This window comes from Pongo abelii, chromosome 3 (assembly GCF_028885655.2).
Source record: "Pongo abelii isolate AG06213 chromosome 3, NHGRI_mPonAbe1-v2.0_pri, whole genome shotgun sequence".
NCBI classification, from domain to species: Eukaryota; Metazoa; Chordata; class Mammalia; order Primates; family Hominidae; genus Pongo; species Pongo abelii.
In genome coordinates, this window is record NC_071988.2 from 165,655,300 (window position 1) to 165,682,322 (window position 27,023).

Sequence of the window (27,023 nt, forward strand, 5' to 3'; positions counted from 1 at the left end):
AAGACCCATCAGTGTGCTGTATTCAGGAAACCCATCTCGCATGCAGAGACACAAATAGGCTCAAAATAAAGGGATGGAGGAAGATCTACCAAGCAAATGGAAAACAAAAACAGGCAGGGGTTTCAATCCTAGTCTCTGATAAAACAGACTTTAAACCAACAGACATCAAAAGAGACAAAAAAGGCCATTACATAATGGTAAAGGGATCAATTGAACAAGAAGAGCTAACTGTCCTAAATATATGTGCACCTAATACAGGAGTACCCAGATTCATAAAGCAAGTCCTTAGAGACCTACAAAGAGACTTAGACTCCCACACAATAATAATGGGAGACTTTAACACCCCACTGTCAACATTACACAGATCAATGAGACAGAAAGTTAACAAGGATATCCAGGAATTGAATTCAGCTCTGCACCAAGTGGACCTAACAGACATCTACAGAACTCTCCACCCCAAATCAACAGAATATACATTCTTCTCAGCACCACACCACACCTATTCCAAAACTGACCACATAGTTGGAAGTAAAGCACTCCTCAGCAAATATAAAAGAACAGAGATTATAACAAACTGTCTCTCAGACCACAGTGCAGTCAAACTAGAACTCAGGATTAAGAAACTCACTCAAAACTGCTCAACTACATGGGAACTGAATAACCTGCTCCTGAAAGACTACTGGGTACATAACGAAATGAAAGCAGAAATAAAGATGTTCTTTGAAACCAACGAGAACAAAGACACAACATACCAGAATCTCTGGGACACATTTAAAGCAGTGTGTAGAGGGAAATTTATAGTACTAAATGCCCACAAGAGAAAGCAGGAAAGATCTAAAATTGACACCCTAGCATCACAATTAAAAGAACTAGAGAAGCAAGAGCAAACACATTCAAAAGCTAGCAGAAGGCAAGAAATACTAAGATCAGAGCAGAACTGAAGGAGACAGAGACATAAAAAACCGTTCAAAAAATCAATGAATCCAGAATCTGGTTTTTTGAAACGATCAACAAAATTGATAGACTGCTAGCAAGCTAATAAAGAACAAAAGAGAGAAGAATCAAACAGATGCAATAAAAAATGTTAAAGGGGATATCACCATTGATCCCACAGAAATACAAACTACCATCAGAGAATACTATAAACACCTCTACGTAAATAAACTAGAAAATCTAGAAGAAATGGATAAATTCTTCCACACATACACCCTCCCAAGACTAAACCAGGAAGAAGTTGAATCTCTGAATAGACCAATAACAGACTCTGAAATTGAGGCAATAATTAATAGCTTACCAACCAAAAAAAGTCCCGGACCAGATGGATTCACAGCCGAATTCTAACAGAGGTACAAGGAGGAGCTGGTACCATTACTTCTGAAACTATTCCAATCAATAAAAAAAGAGTGAATCCTCCCTAACTCATTTTATGAGGCCAGCATCATCCTGATACCAAAGCCTGGCAGAGACACAACAAAAAAAGAGAATTTTAGACCAATATCCCTGATGAACATCAATGCAAAAATCCTCAATAAAATACTGGCAAACTGAATCCAGCAGCACATCAAAAAGCTTTTCCACCATGATCAAGTGGGTTTCATCCCTGGGATGCAAGGCTTGTTCAACATATGCAAATCAATGAATGTAATCCAGCATATAAACAGAATCAAAGACAAAAACCACGATTATCTCAATAGATGCAGAAAAGGCCTTTGACAAAATTCAACAACCTTCATGCTAAAAACTCTCAATAAATTAGGTATTGATGGGACGTATCTCAAAACAATAAGAGCTATTTATGACAAACCCACAGCCAATATCATACTGAATGGGCAAAAACTGGAAGCATTCCCTTTGAAAACTGGCACAAGACAGGGATGCCGTCTCTCACCACTCCTATTCAACATAGTGTTGGAAGTTCTGGCCAGGGCAATCAGGCAGGAGAAGGAAATAAAGGGTATTCAATTAGGAAAAGAGGAAGTCAAATTGTCCCTGTTTGCAGATGACATGATTGTATATTTAGAAAACCCCATCATCTCAGCCCAAAATCTCCTTAAGCTGATAAGCAACTTCAGCAAAGTCTCAGGATACAAAATCAATGTGCAAAAATCACAAGCATTCTTATACACCAATAACAGACAAACACAGAGCCAAATCATGAGTGAACTCTCATTCACAATTGCTTCAAAGAGAATAAAATACCTAGGAATCCAACTTACAAGGGACGTGAAGGACCTCTTCAAGGAGAACTACAAACCACTGCTCAATGAAATAAAAGAGGACACAAACAAATGGAAGAACATTCCATGCTCATGGATAGGAAGAATCAAGATCATGAAAATGGCCATACTGCCCAAGGTAATTTATAGATTCAATGCCATCCCCATCAAGCTCCCAATGACTTTCTTCAGAAAATTGGAAAAAACTACTTTAAAGTTCATATGGAACCAAAAAAGAGCCCCCATTGCCAAGTCAATCCTAAGCCAGAAGAACAAAGCTGGAGGCATCACACTACTTGACTTCAAACTATACTACAAGGCTACAGTAGCCAAAATAGCATGGTACTGGTACCAAAACAGAGATATAGACCAATGGAACAGAACAGAGCCCTCAGAAATAATACCACACATCTACAACTATCTGATCTTTGACAAACCTGACAAAAACAAGAAATGGGGAGAGGATACCCTATTTAACAAATGGTGCTGGGAAAACTAGCTAGCCATGTGTAGAAAGCTGAAACTGGATCCCTTCCTTACACCTTATACAAAAATTAATTCAAGATGGATTAAAGACTTACATGTTAGACCTAAAGACATAAAAACCCTAGAAGAAAACCTAGGCAATACCATTCAGGGCATAGGCATGGGCAAGGATTTCATGTCTAAAACACCAAAAGCAATGGCAACAGAAGCCAAAATTGACAAATGGGATCTAATTAAACTAAAGAGCTTCTGCACAGCAAAAGAAACTACCATCAGAGTGAACAGGCAACCTACCAATTGGGAGAAAATTTTCACAATCTACTCATTTGACAAAGAGCTAATATCCAGAATCTACAAAGAACTGAAACAAATTTACAAGAAAAAAACAAACAACCCCATCAAAAAGTGGGCAAAGGACATGAACAGACACTTCTCAAAAGAAGACATTTATGCAGCCAAAAAACACATGAAAAAATGCTCACCATCACTGGCCATCAGAGAAATGCAAATCAAAACCACAATGAGATATGATCTCACACCAGTTAGAATGGTGATCATTAAAAAGTCAGGAAACAACAGGTGCTGGAGAGGATGTGGAGAAATAGGAACACTTTTACACTGCTGGTGGGACTGTAAACTAGTTCAACCATTGTGGAAGTCAGTGTGGGATTCCTCAGGGATCTAGAACTAGAAATACCATTTGACCCAGCCATCCCATTACTGGGTATATATCCAAAGGAATATAAATCATGCTGCTATAAAGACACATGCACACGTATGTTTATTGTGGCACTATTCACAATAGCAAAGACTTGGAACCAATCCAAATGTCCAACAGTGATAGACTGCATTAAGAAAATGTGGCACATATACACCATGGAATACTATGCAGCCATAAAAAATGATGAGTTCATGTCCTTTGTAGAGACATGGATAAAGGTGGAAACCATCATTGTCAGCAAACTATTGCAAGGACAAAAAACCAAACACCGCATGTTCTCACTCATAGGTGGGAATTGAACAATGAGAACACTTGGACACAGGAAGGGGAACATCACACACCGGGGCGTGTTGCGGGGTGGGGGGATGGGAGAGGGATAGCATTAGGAGATATACCTAATGTAAATTATGAGTTAATGGGTGCAGCACATCAACATGGCACATGTATACACATGTAACAAACCTGCACGTTGTGCACAGGTACCCTAGAACTTAAAGTATAATAAAAAAATATATATATATAAAAAGAAGAAAAATCCTGTGTTTGAAGCAACTATGGAATTTAGGAAAATGCTAGAATGTTTTAGAGATTCAAATATGCAGGTTAAATCAATATTTCTGGTGCTAAGAAAAAGTATGCAAGTATGTACCACAGTCAGCCAAGATTAAAAGTTCAAAACAACATTGAAAATGAAACAGAAAAATGCCTTTTATTAGATAACCACTTAATTAAACTTCAATATAGTCATAAAATGAAGTATATACTATTTAAAAAGAATAAGGCAGCTTAGGTAAATCCGTTTGTGCTAGTTTATTATATATATGATGAACTATATTTCAAGTAATATATTAAGAACATATTTTAAGTAGATGCAAATGAGGTTTAGACGCAAGCATAAAAAAACTCTTACATGTATAAAAAGGATGCACATATACATATTCTGCTCTGTGAATAATTTTCTTTTTGTAAGGAAACATAAGAAATAATTTCTCTTTTGGAAAAGGAATTAGGTGCCAATGCACAGTTTAATTGTTGTTATTCTTTAACCATGTATATGCATTTATTTTACTTTCTAAAAATGTTGATAGCAGTCTTCTGGTCTCCATCAGAAATTATAGGTCATTTAAAATTTCTTGGACTATTTAAAAAATACCACTAAATTCAGGTATTTATGTGCAGGATTTTAGACTTAACACTTTCACTTGGAGGTACAATTAACAATGCTAAAAACAAGCTTACGAGTGTGCCCATTAATTTTCAAAATACTGTTCCTTACCATTCTCTCATTCATTGAATTCTCTTCTAAGACTGACTCAATCTTGCATGGTGTGAAAAAGTGTTGCCTTTTAGAAAGGAGCAATTTGTAGTAATAAATTGCCTACAGCAACAGTTGAACTCCAGGCCTGGCTGGACTGCTGGATAACTTATAAGATGATCAAAAGTAAATAGAAAATATTTTTCTCATCTTTATATAATCAGCGGTTTCAGCATAAAAGAAAAACAGAATAAAATTAAATCACACAAAGGGAAGATTATCTGGCATATCTCATATGGGAGAGTGGATGATGTCACTTTGCTCAGCACAGGATCTGCACATCCAGCCCTCTGCAGCAATTTCCTATATTTCACAACTCTGAGCTAATTCTTCCACAGATTGGCTTTACAGAACCTGGGAATGCTGTTGGTGAGCCTTGTCTGCTCCATTGCCTCTCATTGCCTCTGGAACTGTCTTGCTTATAGCTTGTCCAGGGCAAATAATTCATTTTTGTTCACCATGTATACAGGAATAAAAGAACCAAACAAGAAGGACTCATGAGGAAACAAGTTAGCAACAAATCCAATTGCTGATTCCTTCCTGCCTGAGACAAATTGCCCTGATTCTCTCTTGTTTGGATTTTTGAACCCATTACATTATTATAATGGGGACATTTTTGATGTATGTATAAGCTAGAATAATGTGGTTAGTCATATTAATCAATATTATTGAACCAAGTTGGTTGTGATGTATTCAAGCATTCTTTTTTTCTTAAATGGAAATTGCCTTCTTCTAATAATAATAAAATGGTCATTGTAAAGCATTTACACAAGAAGATGTAAAGAAAAGCAAAAGGAAATATTAATAAAAACAATTTGTAATCCATCATTGCCATTATAAACCAATCTTAACATCTTGCTGTATATATTTTAGACCTTCCCCTATATATATATATATGGAATAGGGAATAATGCATATATATATATGGAATATATATGCATATCTATCTATATATATCACAATGTAATCTCCTTTGCATCTTTACATACTGTTTTCCACTTGTTTTTCTTCATTTAACAGTACATTCTGAACCTTTTCCAATATAAACAAATATGGATTTATTATTATATCATCTTCTAAGGCCCATAGACTTGTTTTATAGACTTACCACACTTATGAATTCCTCTATATTATAAGGAGCTATAGAAATATGTTGGGCATTTTGTCTCATCACTACATTTACATTGCTTCTTGAATTCTTTATCTGCTAATTTTTACCTCGTCTGTATTTTGTAACTGTCTTTGCCTTTAACACTTATACTTTTCTTACCACTGTTTTTATTTAAAATATAATTAGAGTTGTTTGAAAAATAAGAGCAAACAGACTTCAAGCATTTTTGAATCAGGTGTGAAAATTTTGGGCCATGGATCTCATAATTTGACTACCCAGAGACATTTCTAACTTGCTTTTGAATTATCATATGTATTCTAAAGAGTTTAATGTTCTAAGTAAGTGTGATATTACTTTAACTGCATGGAGAGATTAATTGAACTCTTGGTTGGTTCTATCACTGTCACTGTCCTGATAAATATTTTTTAAATCTCTTATTAATTTGTTTTCATAATTTGCTTGAAAAGGACAGCCACCTAAACAGAAAATTGGAATTCATATGGACCATGAGGCAAGTCAAATTCCATCAGGTCAAATTTAAATATCAAAATGCATAATATTAATCACATGAGCTTTAAACACCAAATTATTTGAGAGAAAATTGAACAATCTGTTTCTAGTCTTAATAGGATAGTTAAATATCTATAGTACATCACAAAATTAAAATAGTCTCTCTTGCATATAGCTAGCTATTCAGTATGGCTTATTAGAAGGAATTGACTTGGTTCCTCTAAATTGTTCTTTGTATAGATGATTTTTATTCCTTAAGCCCATTTTGTCATCTTAAAATTTGTGGTAAGAAGCAAATGAAATAACTCCTATAAAACACTTTATTGATATATTAAGTGCTATACTAGTTTAGAGTAATATTATTATATGGTAAGTGGAAGAGAACCGTTTAGTGTTATATATAGTAGAGATGTGAAAAATTTCAGTACAAATCTACGATTCTATGAGTATAATGACTTAGGGAAGGAAGATTAATAACTTGACAGTATGCTTAATTGGCACAGTTCAGAGCTTTAGAAATCGGAACTGTATCCCCTATTCTGCCAGTGGCTTTCATAGTAAGCTTGAATATAAAGAAATTTATCATTAATGTTAAAAAGTAGACTGATCTCTTATGGTGAAATAGCCTTAGTCTGGATTACTCAAAAACTGCAGAAATTGATTAAATGCATAAATCCACCACATTGTCAAAAATTTCCATTTAAATTGCCAGTTAAACTCTATACACCAGTATGGTTATGTCCATAACTATGTGAGAGAAGAGAAGAAAACTCGTATTTATTGGGAAATTGATATATGCTAGGCATCATATTACATTTTTGGTATATGTTAGTTCATTTAACTATAGCAGAACAAAAAGAAAAAGGCAAAATTGATAGAGACAACAAGATGTGGTTAGGTAAGATATTCACTGTGCATCAGCTCACTAAGTAGCATCAAAGACTAAAACAGTGGATTGACTTACTTCCTCTCCTTCTTTTGTCTACTTGCTGGAGGTCGAATAATTATAAAATCAGTTTATAAGTAGGCAGAGAAAAAGAGGTGAGAAACCAAGGGTTTAAGGCAGTATCCCAATAAAATAATTCACCAAAATAGTCTAAAAGTTGACCTCATATAAAGAGGAATAAATTAATAAACTTCTTTTCAGCTAGAAGAAGAAAAATACAAAATTTGGTATCCTAGTGAGGCAAGAGAATAGGGTCTGGAGGCAGGGGACCTAAGGCTGTTTCACGCCAACTTCCTAGAACTAAATTGAAAGGAAAATCCTAATTTTCCAGGCCTAAGTAACAAAAGGACCAGAGGCTACTCCCTTTGACCTTTTCTGCCTGGCGGACAGGAGATTGGCTGTCCGCAACAAATCATAATAAGTGCGGTTGAGTCCTGGTTTGCAACTTTGTAACTTCACTCCCCCGACTGAATGGCTGCTGTCTGCAACCAATCAGACTGATTGCGGGCTACCACTTCCGTTACATGAGGAGCATGAAGTGGCCAATGAGAAACTTCTAGCGGGTATTGGGACCCAAGAAGATTCTGTATCCGGGCCCTTGAGCCACTGCTTGGGTCTGCTCCCACACCGTGGAGTGTACTTTTATTTTCAATAAATCCCTGCTTTTGTTCTTTTGTTGCTTCATTCCTTCTTTGCTTTGCTGGGGGTTTTGTCCAATTCTTAGTTCAAAATGCAAAGAACCTGGACAACTTGTAGTCACTACCCTTTACCATTAACATTAGCTGATAATTGTAAAGATAGTGTTTATTGAGTGTTTACTATGTGTCAGGCACTCATTCTAAGTGCCTTATGTGTGTTGATTCCTTTAATACTTGTGGTAGAGAACAATGGTTCAACGTTTCCCAAAAGACATCCACATCTTCATTCCTGGAATCTATGAATATTGCATGGCAAAAGGGACTTTTCAGATGTGATTAAATGAAGGCTTTTGAGACAGGGAGATTATGCTGGATTATCTGGGTAGGCCCAATGTATCACAAGGGTCCTTACAAGTGAAAGAGGGAGGCAGGGGAGTGTCAGAGTGATGCAGCAAGAGAAAGATTCACCCACTTCTGGCTTTGAAGACGGAGGAATGGGCAGTCTCTAGAAGCTGGAAAAGGCCAGGAAATGGATTCTACCCTAAAGTCGCACAAGAACATGCGGTCTTGAGGTTTTAAAAACTGGGCTGGAGAGAGGCGGGAGATCATGGCAGACAGGATGCAGGATTAGATTGCAGCTCCGGACAGAGCAAGCAGGGGCTCGCATTGTGAAGTTTAGCTCCAGATCGACTGCAAGAACAAACCAGCAATCCCAAGAGGACTCACAGACCTTCTGAAGGAAGGGGACTGTTCCTGTAGGACCTGGGAGAGTCCCCCCCAAACTATGAGTGCCCCAACTATGGAAGTGGTAAAGGGAGACCCTCCTCTCCTAAACACACATCCCCATTGGAGAAGCTGAAGGTCTGTTCGCAGAAGTTTCCAACTTTACCTGCAGCTGAGTCAATTTGGAGAGCTGAGCAAAATTCAGGGGTAGAGGAAGCAGCAGAAAGGCCCTGGGAGCTCGCTGGTTCCCCTAGCAGGCCATTCCTGCCTGGCATCACAGGGATCCAAAGGGAGAAGAGCAGGGGGAAAACTACATGGGGACAAGGAAATCTCTAGCTGAACTTTGTAACAATTTGAATGGGGTGAGAAGCCTCCTGGCCAGAACTCAGGGAGGGAGCAAATCCAGTGTGCAGAACTCCACAGGCAGGGAAAGAACCAAGCCCCTTTCTTTCGCAGCTGGGAGGCGGATAGCCTGGGGCAGGTTTTCAAGCTTGTGTGGTTCTCCACCTGGAAATGGTCTGGGGGCTGTTGTTGGGGGCACGGTGAAAGTGAGAACTGCTCTTCAGTTTGCATGGGAGCTGGCTGAGGCCTGTGACTGCCGGCTTTCCCCCACTTCCCTGACAACCTGTATGACTCAGCAGAGGCAGCCATAATCTTCCTAGGTCCACAACTCCAGTGATCTGAGAACCTCACTCCCATCCCTCACAGCAGCTGCTGCAAGACCCACCCAAGGAAAGTCTGAGCTTTGACACACCTAGCCCCTCCCTCACATGATGGTCCTTCCCTACCTACCCTGGTAGTGGAAGACAAAGGGCATATAATCTTGGGAGTTCTAGGACCCTGCCCACTGCCGTTTCCTCCCCATACTACCCCAGCTGATGCTGTCTGGAAAGTGTGACCTCCTAGTAGGAGGTCAACTGCACAAAAACAGAGCATTAAATCACCAAAGCTAAGGACCCTCATGGAGTCCATTGCACCCCCTACCACTTCCACCAGAACAGGAACTGCTATCCATGGCTGAGAGACTCATAGATGGTTCACATCACAGGACTCTGTGCAGAAAACCCCCAGTACCAGCCCAGATCCTGGTAGACTTGCTGGGTGGCTAGACCCAGAAGAGAGAACACAATCACTGCAGTTCGGCTCAAAGAAGCCACATCCATAGTAAAAGGCAGAGAGTACTACATCAAGGGAACACCCTGTGGGACAAAAGAATCTGAACAGCAGCCTTCCACCCTAGACCTTCCTTCTGACAGAGGCTACCCAAATGAGAAGGAACCAGAAAACCAACCCTGGTAACATGACAAAACAAAGCTCTTCAACACCCCCCCAAAAATCACACTAGTTCATCAGCAATGGGTCCAAACCAAGAAGAAATCCCTAATTTACCTGAAAATGAATTCAGGAGGTTAGTTATTAAGCTAATCAGGGAGGGACCAGAGGAAGGCAAAGCCCAATGCAAGGAAATCCAAAAAATGATACAAGAAGTGAAGGGAGAAATATTCAGGGAAATAGATAGCTTAAAGAAAAAACCATCAAAAATTCGTGAAACTTTGTATACACTTTTAGAAATGCAAAATACTCTGGAAAGTCTCAGCAACAGAATTGAACAAGTAGAAGAAAGAAATTCAGATCTCAAAGACAACGTCTTCAAATTTTAACCCAATCCAACAAAGACAAAGATAAAAGAATAAGAAAATATGAACAAAGCCTCCAAGAAGTCTGGGATTACGTTAAATGAACAAACCTAAGAATAATTGGTGTTCCTTAGGAAGAAGAGAAATCTAAAAATTTAAAAAACATTTTTGGGGGAATAATCAAGGAAAACTTCCCCAGCCTTGCTGGAAACCTAGACATCCAAATACCAGAAGCACAAAGAACACCTGGGAAAATCACTGCAAAAAGATCTTCACCTAGGCACGTTGTCATCAGGTTATCCAAAGATGAAGGAAAGAATCTTAAGAGCTGTGAGACAGAAGCACCAGGTAACCTATAAAGAAAAACCTATCAGATTAACAGCAGATTTCTCAGCAGAAATCATACAAGCTAGAAGGGATTGGGGGCCTATCTTCAGCCTCCTCAAACAAAATAATTATCAGCCAAGAATTTTGTATCCAGCAAAAGTAAGCATCATATATGAAGGAAAGATACAGTCTTTTCCAGATGAACAAGTGCTGAGGGAATTCATCATTACCAAGCCACCACTATAGGAACTGCTAAAAGGACCTCTAAATCTTGAAACAAATCCTGGAAACACATCAAAACAGAACCTCTTTAAAGCGTAAATCACACAGGGCCTATAAAACAAAAATACAAGTTAAAAAGCAAAAAACAAAAAAATCAAAGTACATAGGCAACAAAGTTGCATGATGACTGCAATAGTACCTCACATTTCAATACTTACATTGAATGTCAATGATCTAAATGCTCCACTTAAAAGATACAGAACCAGCTTCATCCATGTCCAAACTAACACAAGAACAGAAACCAAACACAGCATGTTCTCACTCATAAGTGGGAGTTGAACTATGAGAACACATGGACACAGCTGTGGGGGGCACATCACACACCAGGGCCTGTCGGGGGGTGGGGGACTGGGGGAGGGATGGCATTAGGAGAAATACCTAATGTAGATGATGGGTTGATGGGTGCACCAAACCATGGCATGTGTATACCTATGTAACAAATCTGCATGTTCTACACGTGTACCCCAGAACTTAAATTTTATATATATATATAAGATACAGAACTGCAGAATGGATAAGAACTCACCAACCAACTATCTGCTGCATTCAGGAGACTCAGCTAGCACATAAGGACTCACATAACTTAGAGTAAAGGGGTGGAAAAAGACATTTCATGCAAACAGACACCAAAAGCAAGCAGGGGTAGCTAATTCTTATATCAGACAAAACAAATTTTAAAGCAACAGCCATTAGAAGAGACAAAGAGAGACATTTTATAATGGTAAAAGGCCTTGTCCACAGGAAAATATCACAATCTTAAACATACATGTACCTAACACTGGAGCCCCCAAATTTATAAAGCAATTACTAATAGACCTAAGGAATGAGGTAGACAGCAACACAATAATAGTGAAGGACTTCAATACTCCACTGACGACAATAGACCGGTCATGAAGACAGAAAGTCAACAAAGAAACAATGGATTTAAACTATACCTTGGAACAAATGGACTTAAAAGATATATACAGAACATTGTATCCAGCAATAGCAGAATACACATTCTATTCAACAGCACATGAAACTTTCTCCAAGACAGATCATATGATAGGCCATAAAATGAGCCTGAATAAATTTAAGGAAATTGAAATTATATCAAGCACTCTTTCAGACCATAGTGGAATAAAACTGGAAATCAACTCCCAAAGGAACTTTCAAAACCATGCAAATACATGGAAATTAAATAACCTGCTCCTGAATGAGCATTGGGTCAAAAACAAAATCAAGATGGAAATTAAAAAATTCTTTGAACCGAATGACAATAATGACACAACCTATCAAAACGTCTGGGATACAGCAAAGGTGGTGCTAAGAGAAAAGTTCATAGCCCTAAACACCTACATCAAAAAGACTGAAAGCACAAACAGACAATCTAAGGTCACACCTTATGGAACTAGAGAAACAAGAACAAACCGAAACCAAACCCAGCAAAAGAAAGGAAATAACCAAGATCAGAGCAGAACTAAATGAAATTGAAACAAACAAACAAAAAATACAAAAGTTACATAAAACAAAAAAGCTGATTCTTTGAGAAGATAAATAAAATTGATAGACCATTGGCAAGACTAACCAAGAAAAGTAGAGAAAAAATCCAAATAACCTCACTAAGAAACAAAACAGGAGATATTACAACTGACACCATTGAAATACAAAAGAGCATTCAAGGCTGCTATGAACACCTTTACTCACATAACTAGAAAACCTAGAAGAGATGGATAAATTCCTGGAAAAATACAACCCTCCTAGTTTAAATCAGGAAGAATTAGATGCCCCGAACAGACCAATAACAAGCAGTGAGATTGAAATGGTAATTAAAAAATTACCACCACCACCACCACCAACAACAAAAAATCCAGGACCAGATGGATTCACAACCAAATTCTACCAGACATTCAAAGAAGAATTGGTACCAATTATTTTGACACTACTCCACAAGATAGAGGAAAATGGAACCCTTCCTAATTCATTCTATGAAGCCAGCATCACCCTAATACCAAAACCAGGAAAGGATATAACCAAAAATGAAAACTACAGACCAATATCCTTGATGGACATAGATGCTAAAATCCTTAATCAAATACTAGCTAACTGAATCCAACAATATATCAAAAAGATAATCTACCATGATCAAGTGGGTTTCATGTCAGGGATGCAGGGATGGTTTAACATCCACAAGTCAATAAATGTGATACACCACATAAACAGAATTAAAACCAAAAATCACATGATCATTTCAATAGATGCAGAAAGAGCATTTGACAAAACCCAGCATCCCTTCATTATTAAAACTCTCAGCAAGATTGGCACTCAAGGGACATAACTTAATGTAATAAAAGCCATCTATGACAAACCCACAGCCAATATAATACTGAATGCGCAAAAGTTTAAATCATTCCCTTCGAGAAGTGGAACAAGACAAGGATGCCCACTCTCACCACTCCTCTTCAACGTAGTACTGGAAGTCCTAGCCAGAGCAATCAGACAAGAGAAAGAAATAAAGAGCATCCAAATCGGTAAAGATGAAGTCAAACTGTCACTGTTTGCTGACGATATGATCATTTACCGTGAAAACCCTAAGGACTCCTCCAGAAAGCTCCTAGAACTGATAAAAGAATTCAATAGAGTTTACGGATACAAGATTAAAGTACACAAATCAGTAGCTCTTCTATACACCGACAGCTACCAAGTAGAGAATCAAATCAAGAACTCAACCCCTTTTAAAAGAGCTGCAAAAAATAAATAAATTAAATAAAATACTTAGGAATATACCTAACCAAGGAGCCAAAAGACCTCTACAAGGAAAAGTGCAAAACACTGCTGAAAGAAATCATAGACAACACAAACAAATGGAAACACATCCCGTGCTCATGGATGGGTAGAATCAATATTGTGAACATGACCATACTGCCAAAAGCAATCTATAAATTCAATGCAATTCCCATCAAAATACCACCATAATTATTCACAGAATTAGGAAAAACAATTCTAAAACGCATATAGAACCAAAAAAGAGCCCATATAGCCAAAGCAAGACTAAGCAAAGAGAACAAACCTGGAGGCATCACACTCTCTGATTTCAAACTGTACTATAAGGCCATAGTCACTAATACAGTGTGGTACTGGTACAAAAATAGGCACATAGACCAATGGAACAGAACAGAGAACCCATAAATAAAGCCAACTACTTCCAGTCAACTGATCTTCGACAAAGCAAACAAGAAACATACAGTGGGGAAAGGACACCCTTTTCAACAAATGGTGCTGGGGTAATTTGCTAGCCACATGTAGGCAAGTGAAACTGGATCCTCATCTCTCATCTTATACAAAAACCAACTCAAGATGGATTAAGGACTTAATCCTAAGACCTGAAACTATAAAAATTCTAGAAGATAACATTGGAAAAACCCTTCTAGACATTGGCTTAGCCAAGGATTTCATGACCAAGATCCCAAAAGGAAATGCAATAAAAGCAAAGATAAATAGTCGGGACCTAATTAAATGAAAGAGCTTTTGCATGGCAAAAGGAACGGTTAGCAGAGAAAACAGACAACCCACAGAGTGGGAGAAAATCTTCACAATGTATATATCTGACAAAGGACTAATATCCAGAATTTACAACGAACTCAAACAAATCAGTAAGAAAAAAACAATCCCATCAAAAAGTCGGCTAAGGACATGAATAGACAATTCTCAAAAGAAGATATACAAATGACCAACAAACATGAAAAAATGCCCAACATCACTAATAATCAGGGAAATGTAAATCAAGACCACAATGAGATACCACCTCACTCCTGCAAGAATGGCAATAATTGAACAAATAATTTTTAAAAAGCAGTAGATTTTGGCATGGATGTGTTTATTAATCAGGGATCACTTCTACACTGCCGGTGGGAATGTAAACTAGTACAGCCACTACAGAAAATAGTGTGGAGATTCCTTAAAGAGCTAGAAGTAGAACTACCATTTGATCCAGCAATCCCACTACTAGGTATCTACTCAGAGGAAAAGAAGTCATTATTTGAAAAAGGTACTTGCACACGCATGTTTATAGCAGCACAATTCACAATTGCAAAATCGTGGAACCAACCCAAATGCCCATCAATAAACGAGTGGATAAAGAAACTGTGGTATAAAAAAGAGCCCGCATCGCCAAGTCAATCCTAAGCCAAAAGAACAAAGCTGGAGGCATCACACTACCTGACTTCAAACTATACTACAAGGCTACAGTAACCAAAACAGCATGGTACTGGTACCAAAACAGAGATATAGATCAATGGAACAGAACAGAGCCGTCAGAACTAATGCCACATATCTACAACTATCTGATCTTTGACAAACCTGACAAAAACAAGAAATGGGGAAAGGATTCCCTATTTAATAAATGGTGCTGGGAAAACTGGCTAGCCATATGTAGAAAGCTGAAACTGGATCCCTTCCTTACACCTTATACAAAAATCAATTCAAGATGGATTAAAGACTTAAATGTCAGACCTAAAACCATAAAAACCCTAGAAGAAAACCTAGGCATTACCATTCAGGACATAGGCATGGGCAAGAACTTCATGTCTAAAACACCAAAAGCAATGGCAAAAAAAGCCAAAATTGACAAATGGGATCTAATTAAACTCAAGAGCTTCTGCACAGCAAAAGAAACTACCATCAGAGTGAACAGGCAACCTACAAAATGGGAGAAAATTTTCGCAACCTACTCATCTGACAAAGGGCTAATATCCAGAATCTACAATGAACTCAAACAAATTTACAAGAAAAAAACAAACAACCCCATCAAAAAGTGGGTGAAGGACATGAACAGACACTTCTCAAAAGAAGACATTTATGCAGCCAAAAAACACATGAAAAAATGCTCACCATCACTGGCCATCAGAGAAATGCAAATCAAAACCACAATGAGATACCATCTCACACCAGTTAGAATGGCGATCATTAAAAAGTCAGGAAACAACAGGTGCTGGAGAGGATGTGGAGAAATAGGAACACTTTTACACTGTTGGTGGGACTGTAAACTAGTTCAACCCTTGTGGAAGTCAGTGTGGAGATTCCTCAGGGATCTAGAACTAGAAATTCCATTTGACCCAGCCATCCCATTACTGGGTATATACCCAAAGGACTATAAATCATGCTGCTATAAAGACACATGCACACGTATGTTTATTGCGGCATTATTCACAATAGCAAAGACTTGGAACCAACCCAAATGTCCAACAATGATAGACTGGATTAAGAAAATGTGGCACATATACACCATGGAATACTATGCAGCCATAAAAAATGATGAGTTCATGTCCTTTGTAGGGACATGGATGAAATTGGAAATCATCATTCTCAGTAAACTATCGCAAGAACAAAAAACCAAACACTGCATATTCTCACTCATAGGTGGGAATTGAACAATGAGAACACATGGACACAGGAAGGGGAACATCACACTCTGGGGACTGTTGTGGGGTGGGGGGAGGGGGGAGGGATAGCATTGGGAGATATACCTAATGCTAGATGACGAGTTGGTGGGTGCAGCGCACCAGCATGGCACATGTATACATATGTAACTTACCTGCACATTGCGCACATGTACCATAAAACCTAAAGTATAATAATAATAATAATAATAATAAAAGAAAAAAAAATAAAATAAAAATAAAAATTAAAAAAAAAAAAAAAAAAAAAAGAAACTGTGGTATGTATATACGATGGAATACTATGCAGCCATAAAAGGAATGAATTAACAGCATTTGCAGTGACCTGGATGAGATTGGAGACTATTATTCTAAATGAATTAACTCAGGAATGGAAAACCAAACATCATACGTTCTCACTGATATGTGAGAGCTAAGACATGATGATGCAAAGGCATAAGAATGACACAATGGACTTTGGGTACTTGGGGGGAAGAGTGGGAGGGGGGCAAAAAATAGTGTATACTGTTCGGATGATGGGTACACAGAAATCTCATAAATCACCACCAAAGAACTTACTCCTGTAACCAAATACCACCTGTACAACCAAAAACTTATGGAAAAATTAAAAAAAAAAAAGAAAATGCAGCCTTGTCAAAACCTTGATTCTATTCCAGTAAGGACCATTTTGGATTTCTGAACTCCAGAACTATAAGATGACAGATTTGCGTTGGCAGTTAAGAGCCCTAGCTTTGGAATTGGCAAGACCTGGATTTGATTCCAGTTTACTTGCCTATTGCTTGTTTGACTTCAGGCAAGTTATTCAACCATGGTGTCTTCATTTTAAAATGGGCATCATAACATTTACTTTTTATTTTGTAGGAGGATCAAAAGTCATAATGTCTTTAGGGACTGGCTAGCTCATAGAAAAAAGTTAAAACATGGTAGCTACATAAAATTCACCTTACAGGGTCATCACAGACTGATTTTTGTTTGTAACGTTGTCCACAAAGCATAGTGTCAGAGTCAGAGGTACATCTTTTTAGAGTGACATTCTTTTCAAAAACAGAAAGGAAAATATTCAATATAAAATATGTCTTACATTTATTTATGAACCTGTTTAAAGGCATAAATTCATCTTTTTAGTAACTTATGGTTCTTGAGAACTTGGGAAAGGGAAAGAAGATTTGATTTTAAACTTTAAGGGAGAAAATGGATAGGAGGGATCAGTAGTTTCAACTGTAGTTAGTCTCATCAGAAGGGGAGAAAGTACCTAGTTAATGGGCACCTATCTTTAAATTAATTTTTTTAAAAAAGAACAAGAATCAGATGAAAGCACCTACTTTTTATGAAGTGCTTTACATTTATGATCTTAGTCAATCCTCTTAGCAACTCTTTGACCTAGGTATGAAGACCACCACTTTATACATGGGGGAATGAATGAAGAGGACAAGGTCACTTACTCAAGGTCACACGGGACAAGTTGGGATTCAAACCCAGTCAGTATACCATATGGCCCCTCATATAGGACTACTTTACAATAAATTCAGTTCCTGACTGATTACACATGATTTAGGCAGAAAATGCAGGTTACTTACTGGGAATGAGTAATGATTTGTACTGAAAGAGGTTACTGAGTGGCAAGCAGCACACAGAGATAATTTCTGCTATTATCCTGTCATACTGCAAAATGATTTTTCTTCTGACCACATAATCATTGAATCCCTAGGTGTGTAAAGAAAGTGGCTTCTGTTAACTAGATGCTGCCCATTATTCTACTTTGAAGTTAATAGTAGACAGACCAAGCTGCAGCATAAACAGGCAGTTTTTAAGTAAGCTTTCCTCTATGCTGGGATATATATATATATATATATATATATATTTACCCCATCCAGAAAGATTTCAAGTCTAAGGTCAGGGAGCCATAAGATTCAGTTCTGCAAATAAAAATCCCAACAAAATCTGAAGATGTATTTTCTAATTTGTTTTGGAATGATAGAAACCACTAGCTAGATTCACAGAATCTCTTGAAGGTAAGATTCACTTGCCTATATGATGTCACACATGATCCAGATCAGATAAAATACTTCACATTTCACTCATCAAAGTCCTCATTGCTTTTTCTTCCTAAAAAGTTATTTATCAAGAATCTTTTGGCACAGGACCATAAGTGAAACAAAAAGAATTAATTTGCTTGTATTATGACATTATTGATTGTGATTACTTGCTTACATGATGCCTATACTTGCCCAGAAATGATTTAATTTTTTTCCAATTTTATGTTGATTTTAGTTAACCATGAATCCTTTTGAAGGGTTTATTATGACTTACCATTGTCTTCAACAGAGAAATAGAAGATGTCCATTGATGCATTGCTGCCCTCATTCAAAACATAGGATATCTTCATCTCATCAATATCAGCTAAAAAAAAAAGCAACCATTACACAAAGTCATATTGGCACAAATGAAAATGAGTATGTTAACAACTTCAAAGTTTTAATTAGGCATAGAAATACTCCAATTAATAAATTTGAAAATAATGATTGAGTGAACATGAATCTTCTTCTTGAAGCAACAATGTCAAAAATAAAACTTTAGTTTGAAATTTTGTCACAGTGAGGTACCATCTCACCCCAGTCAGACTGGTGATTATTAAAAAGTCAAAAAATAACAGATGCTTGGTGAGATTGTAGAGAAAAAGGAACACTATACATTGTTGGTAGGAGTGTAAATTAGTTCAGCCATTGTGGAAAGCAGTGTGGAGATTCCTCAGAGAGCTCAAAACAGAACTATCATTCAACCCAGCAGTCCCATTAGTGGGTATACACTCCCAAAATATAAATCATTCTATCATAAAGACACATGCATGCAAATGTTCATTGCAGCACTACTCACGATAGCAAAGACATTGAATCAACCTAAATGTCCATCAATGACATCTTGGATAAAGCAAATATATTACATATACACCATGGAATACTATGCAGCCATTAAAAACTAGATCATGTCTTTTGTTGTTGTTGTTGTTGTTTTTTCAGGACCATGGATACAGCTGGAGGCTATTATCCTTCACAAACTAATTCAGGAACAGGAAACAAAATACTGCATATTCTCACTTATAAATGGGAGCTAAATGATAAGAACTCATGAATACAATGAAAGCAACAATCGACAGTGGTGTTTTCTTGAGGGTGGAGGGTAGGAGGAAGGAGCAGAGCAGAAAAGATAACTACTGGGTACTGGGCTTAAATACCGGGGTGATGAAATAATCTGTACAACAGACCAGCTTGACATGAGTTTAAGTATGTAACAAACCTTCATATGTACCTCCAAACCTAAAATAAAAGTTAAGAAACCCTGACTTTGTCACAGTGCTACTATGTGCATATTCTCTGGGTGCTGAAGCCCAGCAAGGAGGGCATTCTAGTTACGTCTGCTTTACAACATCCTGGCCCTCTATGGAGAGTCAGTTCTATCTGGTTTTGAATCTTCTGCACAAGTATAGAGCTTGACATAACTGTGGATACTCATGAACTACTTGTCAAAATGAATTTAAACAAGAATAATTACTGCATCCTAAGAAAAAAGAAAATGAGAATAAAATCATGATTTTTTTTCCTATTGGCTATTCTCTTGGATAATAATTTGTTATGAAGGTCTATAATTATGTTTTTATATTGGTAATAGTATTTTAAAAATAATTTGCTTTCAGGGGTGTTTGTTTATAGAATAATTCTTATAGAACCACATATGATTTTATTGTTTAAAGTTTATATAAGTTTAATATTTGAAAATGTTATCACTGTTGTGATTGCATTATTTCTTTTTTTGTTGTTGTTATACTTTAAGTTCTGGGATACATGTGCATAACGTGCAGGTTTGTTACATAGGTATACACGTGCCATGGAGAACCACATATGATTTCATTTGCTTTAGAAGCAATTCTGAAAATGTAACCAAACTGTTTTTTAAACATGTGTAAGTTTTCCTCTGAGTTTGCATCTAGGTTTACATGTATCATGTGTGGGAAATTTCATGCACAGAGCTATCTAAAAAAGTTATGACAACATAAACAGCATTTAAAAGCCAGCGGGTATCATATCACTTGGGAAAGTAGAGGGACCTGCCTGTAGCTCATGATTAGTAGTGACACCAAATATAAAAGAAAAAATAATCTCAGGCAAACAGTTCTGTGCTTTTATTAGATGTAGAAATTACATTTGAATAGTATAATAAAAATGAACAATGTGGGAATTTATATCCAAAATCTAGATACCAAACATCTTCAAAAATCTGGACTTACTAGTAACTATGCAAATGATTTCTGTATGCCATTCTTAAAATTCAAAATCAATCTGATATTATCAGAATTAATATAACGTTATCTTATAATATTTCAGAAGCAGAAGCTGTCCTCCTGTGTTTAGCAGTTTTAAGGTATAACTACAACTTTATGAAATATCTGTGAGTTTCTGTTAAATGGTCATTCTGATGAAATTGATGAAAAAGGACTTGTTGCCTTTTTTGTTTTTAGAATAGTTTCACGCTTCACTGTATTTTATTAGAACAAGAATCTTACTGCAAATGGCTGATATCAGGACAATTTTACACAAAGCTGAGAGATCTGATCCAATGAAGGAGAGGGACAGAATAGTCAGGGAAGAATGCATACTAACCTTGTGTAAACACTCGAGTGCTCTGGTTTCCAAGGCCAGTGTTGATAATGAATCCATGCTCTGGTCCTCTGGTCACTTTATACTTCAGAAGCCTGTGGGGGCTGTCCTGATCTTCTGCCTTCAGAGACTTGCTGGTAATCAGGAAGCCCATGTGTCCATTGTGAAAGTGCTTCAAGGCTAGGGCAGCCCTGTTGATAGTAATATGAGGAAGCCTATTGTCTAATGATCTTATCTGGACCCTCATTACTTGAGGTTTGTGTGTCACCAGGGCAGTGTCTGGTAGGACATAGAAATCAGTGTGAGTGCCATCTGTCACAGTCAAGGAGAAACTATCTTCAGTGGTCTCACTGCCGTCATGCTTGTAGCTAATCAGGTTCTTGTTCAGGTCTTGCTTGGTGAAAGTGGTCACAGCACGGCTACCATTGTACAAAATCTTGCCATGCGTAGGGACCTGCGTGATGGTAAAGAGAATAAGATCATCTGGGGTATCCTTGTCTTCCACCGTCAATTCAAGGAGAGTGATCAGTTGGCTATCCTCTTTCTGTAGTGTTAGTCTATGAATGGTCAGGATAGGTTTCTTATTATCCACATCAGTGATGAAGATCCTGAAGGTTCTGAACACAGGGTAGAGTCCATTGATCACTTGAAACTCAAAGCTGTCCATCTTTTTCTCATCATTTGAAGTATGGACATAGGATATTTTGTTGCTAGCCAATTGAAGCTGAGTGAAAGAGGCAATGGGTTCCCCAGCATGGTCAGAACTTTCTAAGTGACCCAGGCTTGGAGCCCGTGTAATGCTAAAGTAATGTTCATCAGAGCTGTTGATGTCACTGTTGCTAAGCAGATTGTTGGTAAGGGTCACTCTGGCACCTTCTGTCAAGGTGATCCTTTTGCTGATTACCTCAGGGAAGTCCCTGTGTAAGTTGCCAATGGTGACATAGAAGTAGTGGTCTGTCAAAGTGTTAACCCCATCAGTAACATCAAACTTGATAATGTCAACAATCCCTTCTTGGCCTGTGTGGATATAGCAGATGAGGCCTCTGTTAATCTCATCTTGGGTAAAGTTCATTCCCAGAGTAAGATTGTTCCTCACTTCTCCTCTGGGTTTTCTCAGCCTCTGTAGAAGCCCTTGTTGAGGCCCAGAATGGAGGACAAAACTGAGGCTCTTATCATCTGAGTCAAGATCTGTGGCCTTGAGGATCCGATTTGTGATGATCTCAGAGTGTCCTTTCTCTACCTTCAGCCCATTGTTGACAGTCAGCTGAGGAGTTTCATCATCCACTAGGGTCACTACAATGGGTACCTTCCTGTGGGTTGTGTGCTTGCCGTCACTCAGCCAGACCTCAAAATTGTCCTCTTTGGTCTCTGAGTCATCATGCTCATATACAATGGTGGAGGCCTCCTGGATCTCCTTGAGGGTGAAGCTGTGGATGGGCTGGCTGCCTGTAGCCAGCTGCTGTATAATTCGTCCATGCCGAGGGAGGGCTGTGAGTTGAAAGTGGAGCTCATTCGGTGGCAGGTCAGCATCTGTTCCGTTAAGCAGCTGGGTGTCTATGACCAGGCTCATCCCCTCTAGTACCTCAAACTCATGGGCAAAAAGTTTAGGCTGCTCATCATTTGTGGGTAGGATGATTATAGGGAAGAAGACATTTGGGGAGAAGTTGATGCCATCAGAGCAATAAAAGGTGAATTGATCCTCTTGTGGCTCTACTCCCTTGTGAATACTCTGTACATAATTGATATGCCTCACTTGGACATCTCTGAGGGAGAAAGCACTGATGGGGCTACCAGACTGGGACATTTTTGAACCAGGAGCTCGTGCAATCTTTTCCAGGTAGCCGGAGGCTGGCTGACTAGTCACTGTGCAGAGGAGTTCATCTTGAGGAGTGTCCACATCTTCAACATGGAGATGTTGTAAGGTCAAAGAGTTCTTCTCACCTTCATAGACAATGAAGGACTCCCCCACCAAGACCTTGGGTCCCACATTGTCCACAGGCAGCACAGTTACTTGTACCTGTACTCTCTCTATTATGCTATTCCCCACTACCCATTGGTAAGAATCATTGGAGAGGATGAGGCTGAAGGCATCGTGCTGCTTTTGAAAACCAACTTCACCTCCAGTGTGGACATAGGCTACTCTCCCATTGATGAGATCCTCTTGGGTGAATCGTTCTGTGGGCAAACCATTTACCAGAATACTGCCCAATTTGGGGCTATCCTTTACAATGAAAGACAGCATCAAGTCACCTACATCCTTCCTTTTGCCATGGATGACACCCATGGTAATTTCAGTGGCTTTATTCTCTAGTACATCTATAGAAACATCCAATAATGAACTACTTCTGAGAGAGATCCTAGGACTTCTGTTAGCCACATTGGGATGCACAGAAATTGGGACGGTGATGGGTATATGGTGCACCCCATCACTTACTTCCAGATGGAAAGTGTCACTGGTAGTCGTCTGGTCTCTGCCATGCTGGTAAGAGACACTCCCATTAATAATATCAGCTTGCATGAAAGATTCCCCTGGGACCATACATTTTTTAAAGTACTGCAAGTGTCCATGTTGGGGACCCCGGACTAATATGAAGACAATTTGGTTAATGTCTGTGTCTGGGTCTGTAACATGCAGCTCATTACTACTGAGGTTAAAGCTGCCTCCCTCTAAGATAGTAAAGCCTCTGTTGGTGACTTCTGGGGGCTGGTTGCCCACAGGTTGCAGGAATAATGTGAATGTGCCTGGCACGCTATTGCCTGCAGCATCTTCCACCTGGTAAGTAAACTGCACAACCCGTGGTGCAATACCCAACTTCTGTGGAGGCTGGTAGGCAACTTTATGCTGATTTACCTGGGCTTGGGTGAAGTGCATGATGAGTGTGTTTGGTGAACCAGTGAGCACAATTTCTCCAGCCCGGACTTGGTGGTTGCCATCTATGTCAGTCGGGAGTGTCAGTGGGGTGTACCATAGGTTCTGGTCATCAGAGTCCTCGTCAATGTATTGGAGGAAATTCTTCTGGAAGTGAGTGAGTTGGTATTCTTGTACAGTCATTTCCAGTGTAGTTCCTGGATACAGCTGTGGACTCAGTATATCCACTGGATGGACCTTGATGGTGAAAATGTGCTGGTTGGAGAGATTGGGTGGGTCATGGTCATCCTGCACATGGAAAGCCAGCTGGACCATTACAGATTGAGGGCTGTGTGGTCCAAGATAGCGGTAGAAGAGTCTCCCTTCCATTATGTCTCTCTGTAGCCACTCAGTCACCACTTTCTCATAAAGCCCTTCCTTTTCCATGTAGTGCCAGTCTTCATCTTCAGTGGAGAGAGGTAGTTCAGCCTGCCGCAGCAACAGGTCCCCCAGGTAGTGGCCTGAGTGGGAGGAACCAGGGGCCAACTCCCACTGAGGCTCTTCCTCATTTCCTTCTAGGGGCTGGTTCTCCAGCACAAAGTGGATGGTTGAGTCCTCAGAGTCAATATCAGTAGCACTCAGTACAAAGGGAGAGATCTGGACCACCTGCCCTTCAGTCAGTGAGAGTCCTGTGTTAGTATTGACCATTGGTGGTTCATCATCCACAGGTAGGATGGTGAGGGGAAAGAGGAATTCCACTTGGTGGTGCCCGTCCTCCATCCGGAAGATGATGTTGTCACTGTAGGTGTTGCTGCCATCATGCTGATACACCACTCGCCCTGCTGCCAGGTCCGCTGGTGTGAAATACTTGCACCCAGCAGGTGCCCCAAACACCACCAGCTGCCCATGTCTCAAGCCCCTGACTGCAGCCATTTTCACCTCTTCCAGGTTATCTTTATCACTGATAGGAACGCTGTGGGTGCTGGACAAGGGCCTTGACTGACCTTCAAAAAGCACAAGTCCCCTGTTATGGCTAGCCACTGGGACCAGAGTATTCATGGATTTCACTGTCACCATGAAGGCAAAGGGGTCTGAGGCGGCGCCGTCTCCGTCCACCACCTCCAGCTCCAGCTGAAAGAGGTGCTCCCCATGGGAGTTCTCTGTAGGGGGCTGATAGGCAATCTTCAGCTCCCTCAGCTCCTGCTGGGTAAAGAAGGAGACTGGAAGCCCTAGAGGTCGTCGGTGCTGACCACGTAGCCCTGTTGCCCCAGGTGCCCTGGTGGGGGAGTGGGGGCGTTCAGAATGTTGAACACCAGGTCACCAGGGTCTGACTCGACGTCCTCCGCGGCCAGTGCGTCAGGCGTCAGGGCTGTCAGCACCAATGGATCCACCTCCATCATCATCGTGGCCATGCAGCTGGGCCTGGGCGGTGTGTTCTCGGCTCCCCCGCGGATCCTCACCAGCAGCTGGAAGTGCTCGCACACCAGCACACCCGCGGACCCAGCGTCTTGGCCCTCAGGCTCCAGCAGCTCCACCATCATGGGCACGTAGTCCCGATTGGGCGAGGAGGTGGCGGTGTGCTGATAGCGTACTCCAGCACGGAGGAAAGCCTCACAGTCTACGCCCTTGCCCCTGGGGAGAGGGGCCCCCACCGCGTCCACCAAGCTCCCGTACTTGGGCAGGGGGCCGTCCTCGTGAGGAAGTGGGGTGAGCCGGCACCTGCGGGTGGCCGTGGCTCCAGACTTCAGGGAGGCGAAGTCCAGCACTCTCCTGTCGATGGCGCGGCTCCAGCCCCGCAGCTTCTCCACTACCAAAGGCCTGTTGCGCGTCACCAGCTCCAGCTGGGAGAAGACCAAGTCCACCGCCAGCGTGAAGGGCAGCACCAGCGTGTGTGTCGGGGCGTCGTAGCGCAGCTGCAGCAGCACCCGGGCGCGTCCGGGGCTGTGGGAGCCAAAGTGAGTGTACTGGACTTGGCGGGGCCGGAAGGTGCAGGGGAAGCGGCGCGGGGAGAGCGCGCCCTTGAGCCGCGGCAGGGCGTCCAGTATCGTGACTTCGCACCGGTCCCCCGGCTGCACTCCAATCACCAGATCCCGGAGCGGGTCGAGCCAAAGGGAACGACCCAGGGGCACCCGGAGTCCAGGGTTGGCAATCAGCACGCTGGGGCCGTTGGGGCGAGTGCCGTCAAGCGCACCCCGGGAGGGCAGGTAAAGCGCCGGGTCGGGCTCGGTCCCAAGCGAGGATGCCGGTCCCTGCAGCGCGGGGCGACTCAAGAGCAGGCAGGCGAGTGCCACAAGGAGCTGCCGGGGCGTCCCAGTAGGGTGCCGAGAAGCCCCCGCCATGGCCACGGATGGCTCCTGGCGTTGGGATTCCAGGGGTGGGGTGCCCTGTGCAAAGAGGGATCCGCTGAGCCGCAGGTGCAGGCAGTAGAGGCAGTAGCTGCTGTCCAGTCGGTAGCCGACGCGCGGATCCAGCAAGAGCCAGCGGCTGCGCTTCGGCTACTGCAGGTAACGGCAGCGGGGGAAGGGGCTCTGCCCACTTCCTGCTCAGCCCCGGTCCCAAGTCTCTCTCTGCTGGCTTCTGGGAACCCCAGATACGCGCCCAGCGCGGCGAGACTTAGCGAGGGTGCAGCGCTCTCCCCTCCGCTCCTGGGCGCTTCACCCAGCCTACCTTACACACCTTTGTGCCCGGAGCCGTGGCCGCCGCGCTGCTGCCCGCGCTGCCAGACTCCGACCAGCTGTCTGGATACTCTCTTCCCCGGGTGCCACAAAGGGATTGTCCCTCAGGGTTGGGAGAGAGACGGTGACTGTACTCGGGTCAGTCCTGCGTCTGTGAGATTGCGCTCTTGTTGTCCATTCATCCAGGGAATGGTGTTTCTGAAAAGGGGGAGAGACACCATTCCTCTTCCTTACCGCTGACAGGAGTGTATTTTCTAGCCAAAAACCGAGTCTCACTTCGGACATAAGAGAAGCTGGTGGGAGCTATTTTGCAAATAGGATTTTCTAGCTGTCTGTCTGATGAAGCAGCTTATTCAGGATCTTGTAATTTGGTGCTTCCAAACAACCCTGACATTTTTCTTCTGCTTAGGTTTTGAAAAAGAAAATCAGCACCCAAACTTGAATAGCTTGTAATCTGTTTTTTTTTGTTTTTTTTTTTTTGTCATTGGGTCTCACATAACA

General features: G+C 40.7%; 1 protein-coding gene across 1 annotated transcript in view; it reads right to left on the bottom strand.

The window, feature by feature from the left end:
* The window catches only part of FREM3 (FRAS1 related extracellular matrix 3), a 121,849-nt gene extending 95,663 nt beyond the window's left edge, over positions 1-26,186 (bottom strand). Inside the window, 3 exon segments of the mRNA XM_024246193.3 lie at positions 18,658-18,747; positions 21,003-25,085; positions 25,088-26,186. Coding sequence (XP_024101961.2) covers positions 18,658-18,747; positions 21,003-25,085; positions 25,088-26,186 — 5,272 coding nt within the window.
* Positions 26,187-27,023: the final 837 nt, after the last annotated feature.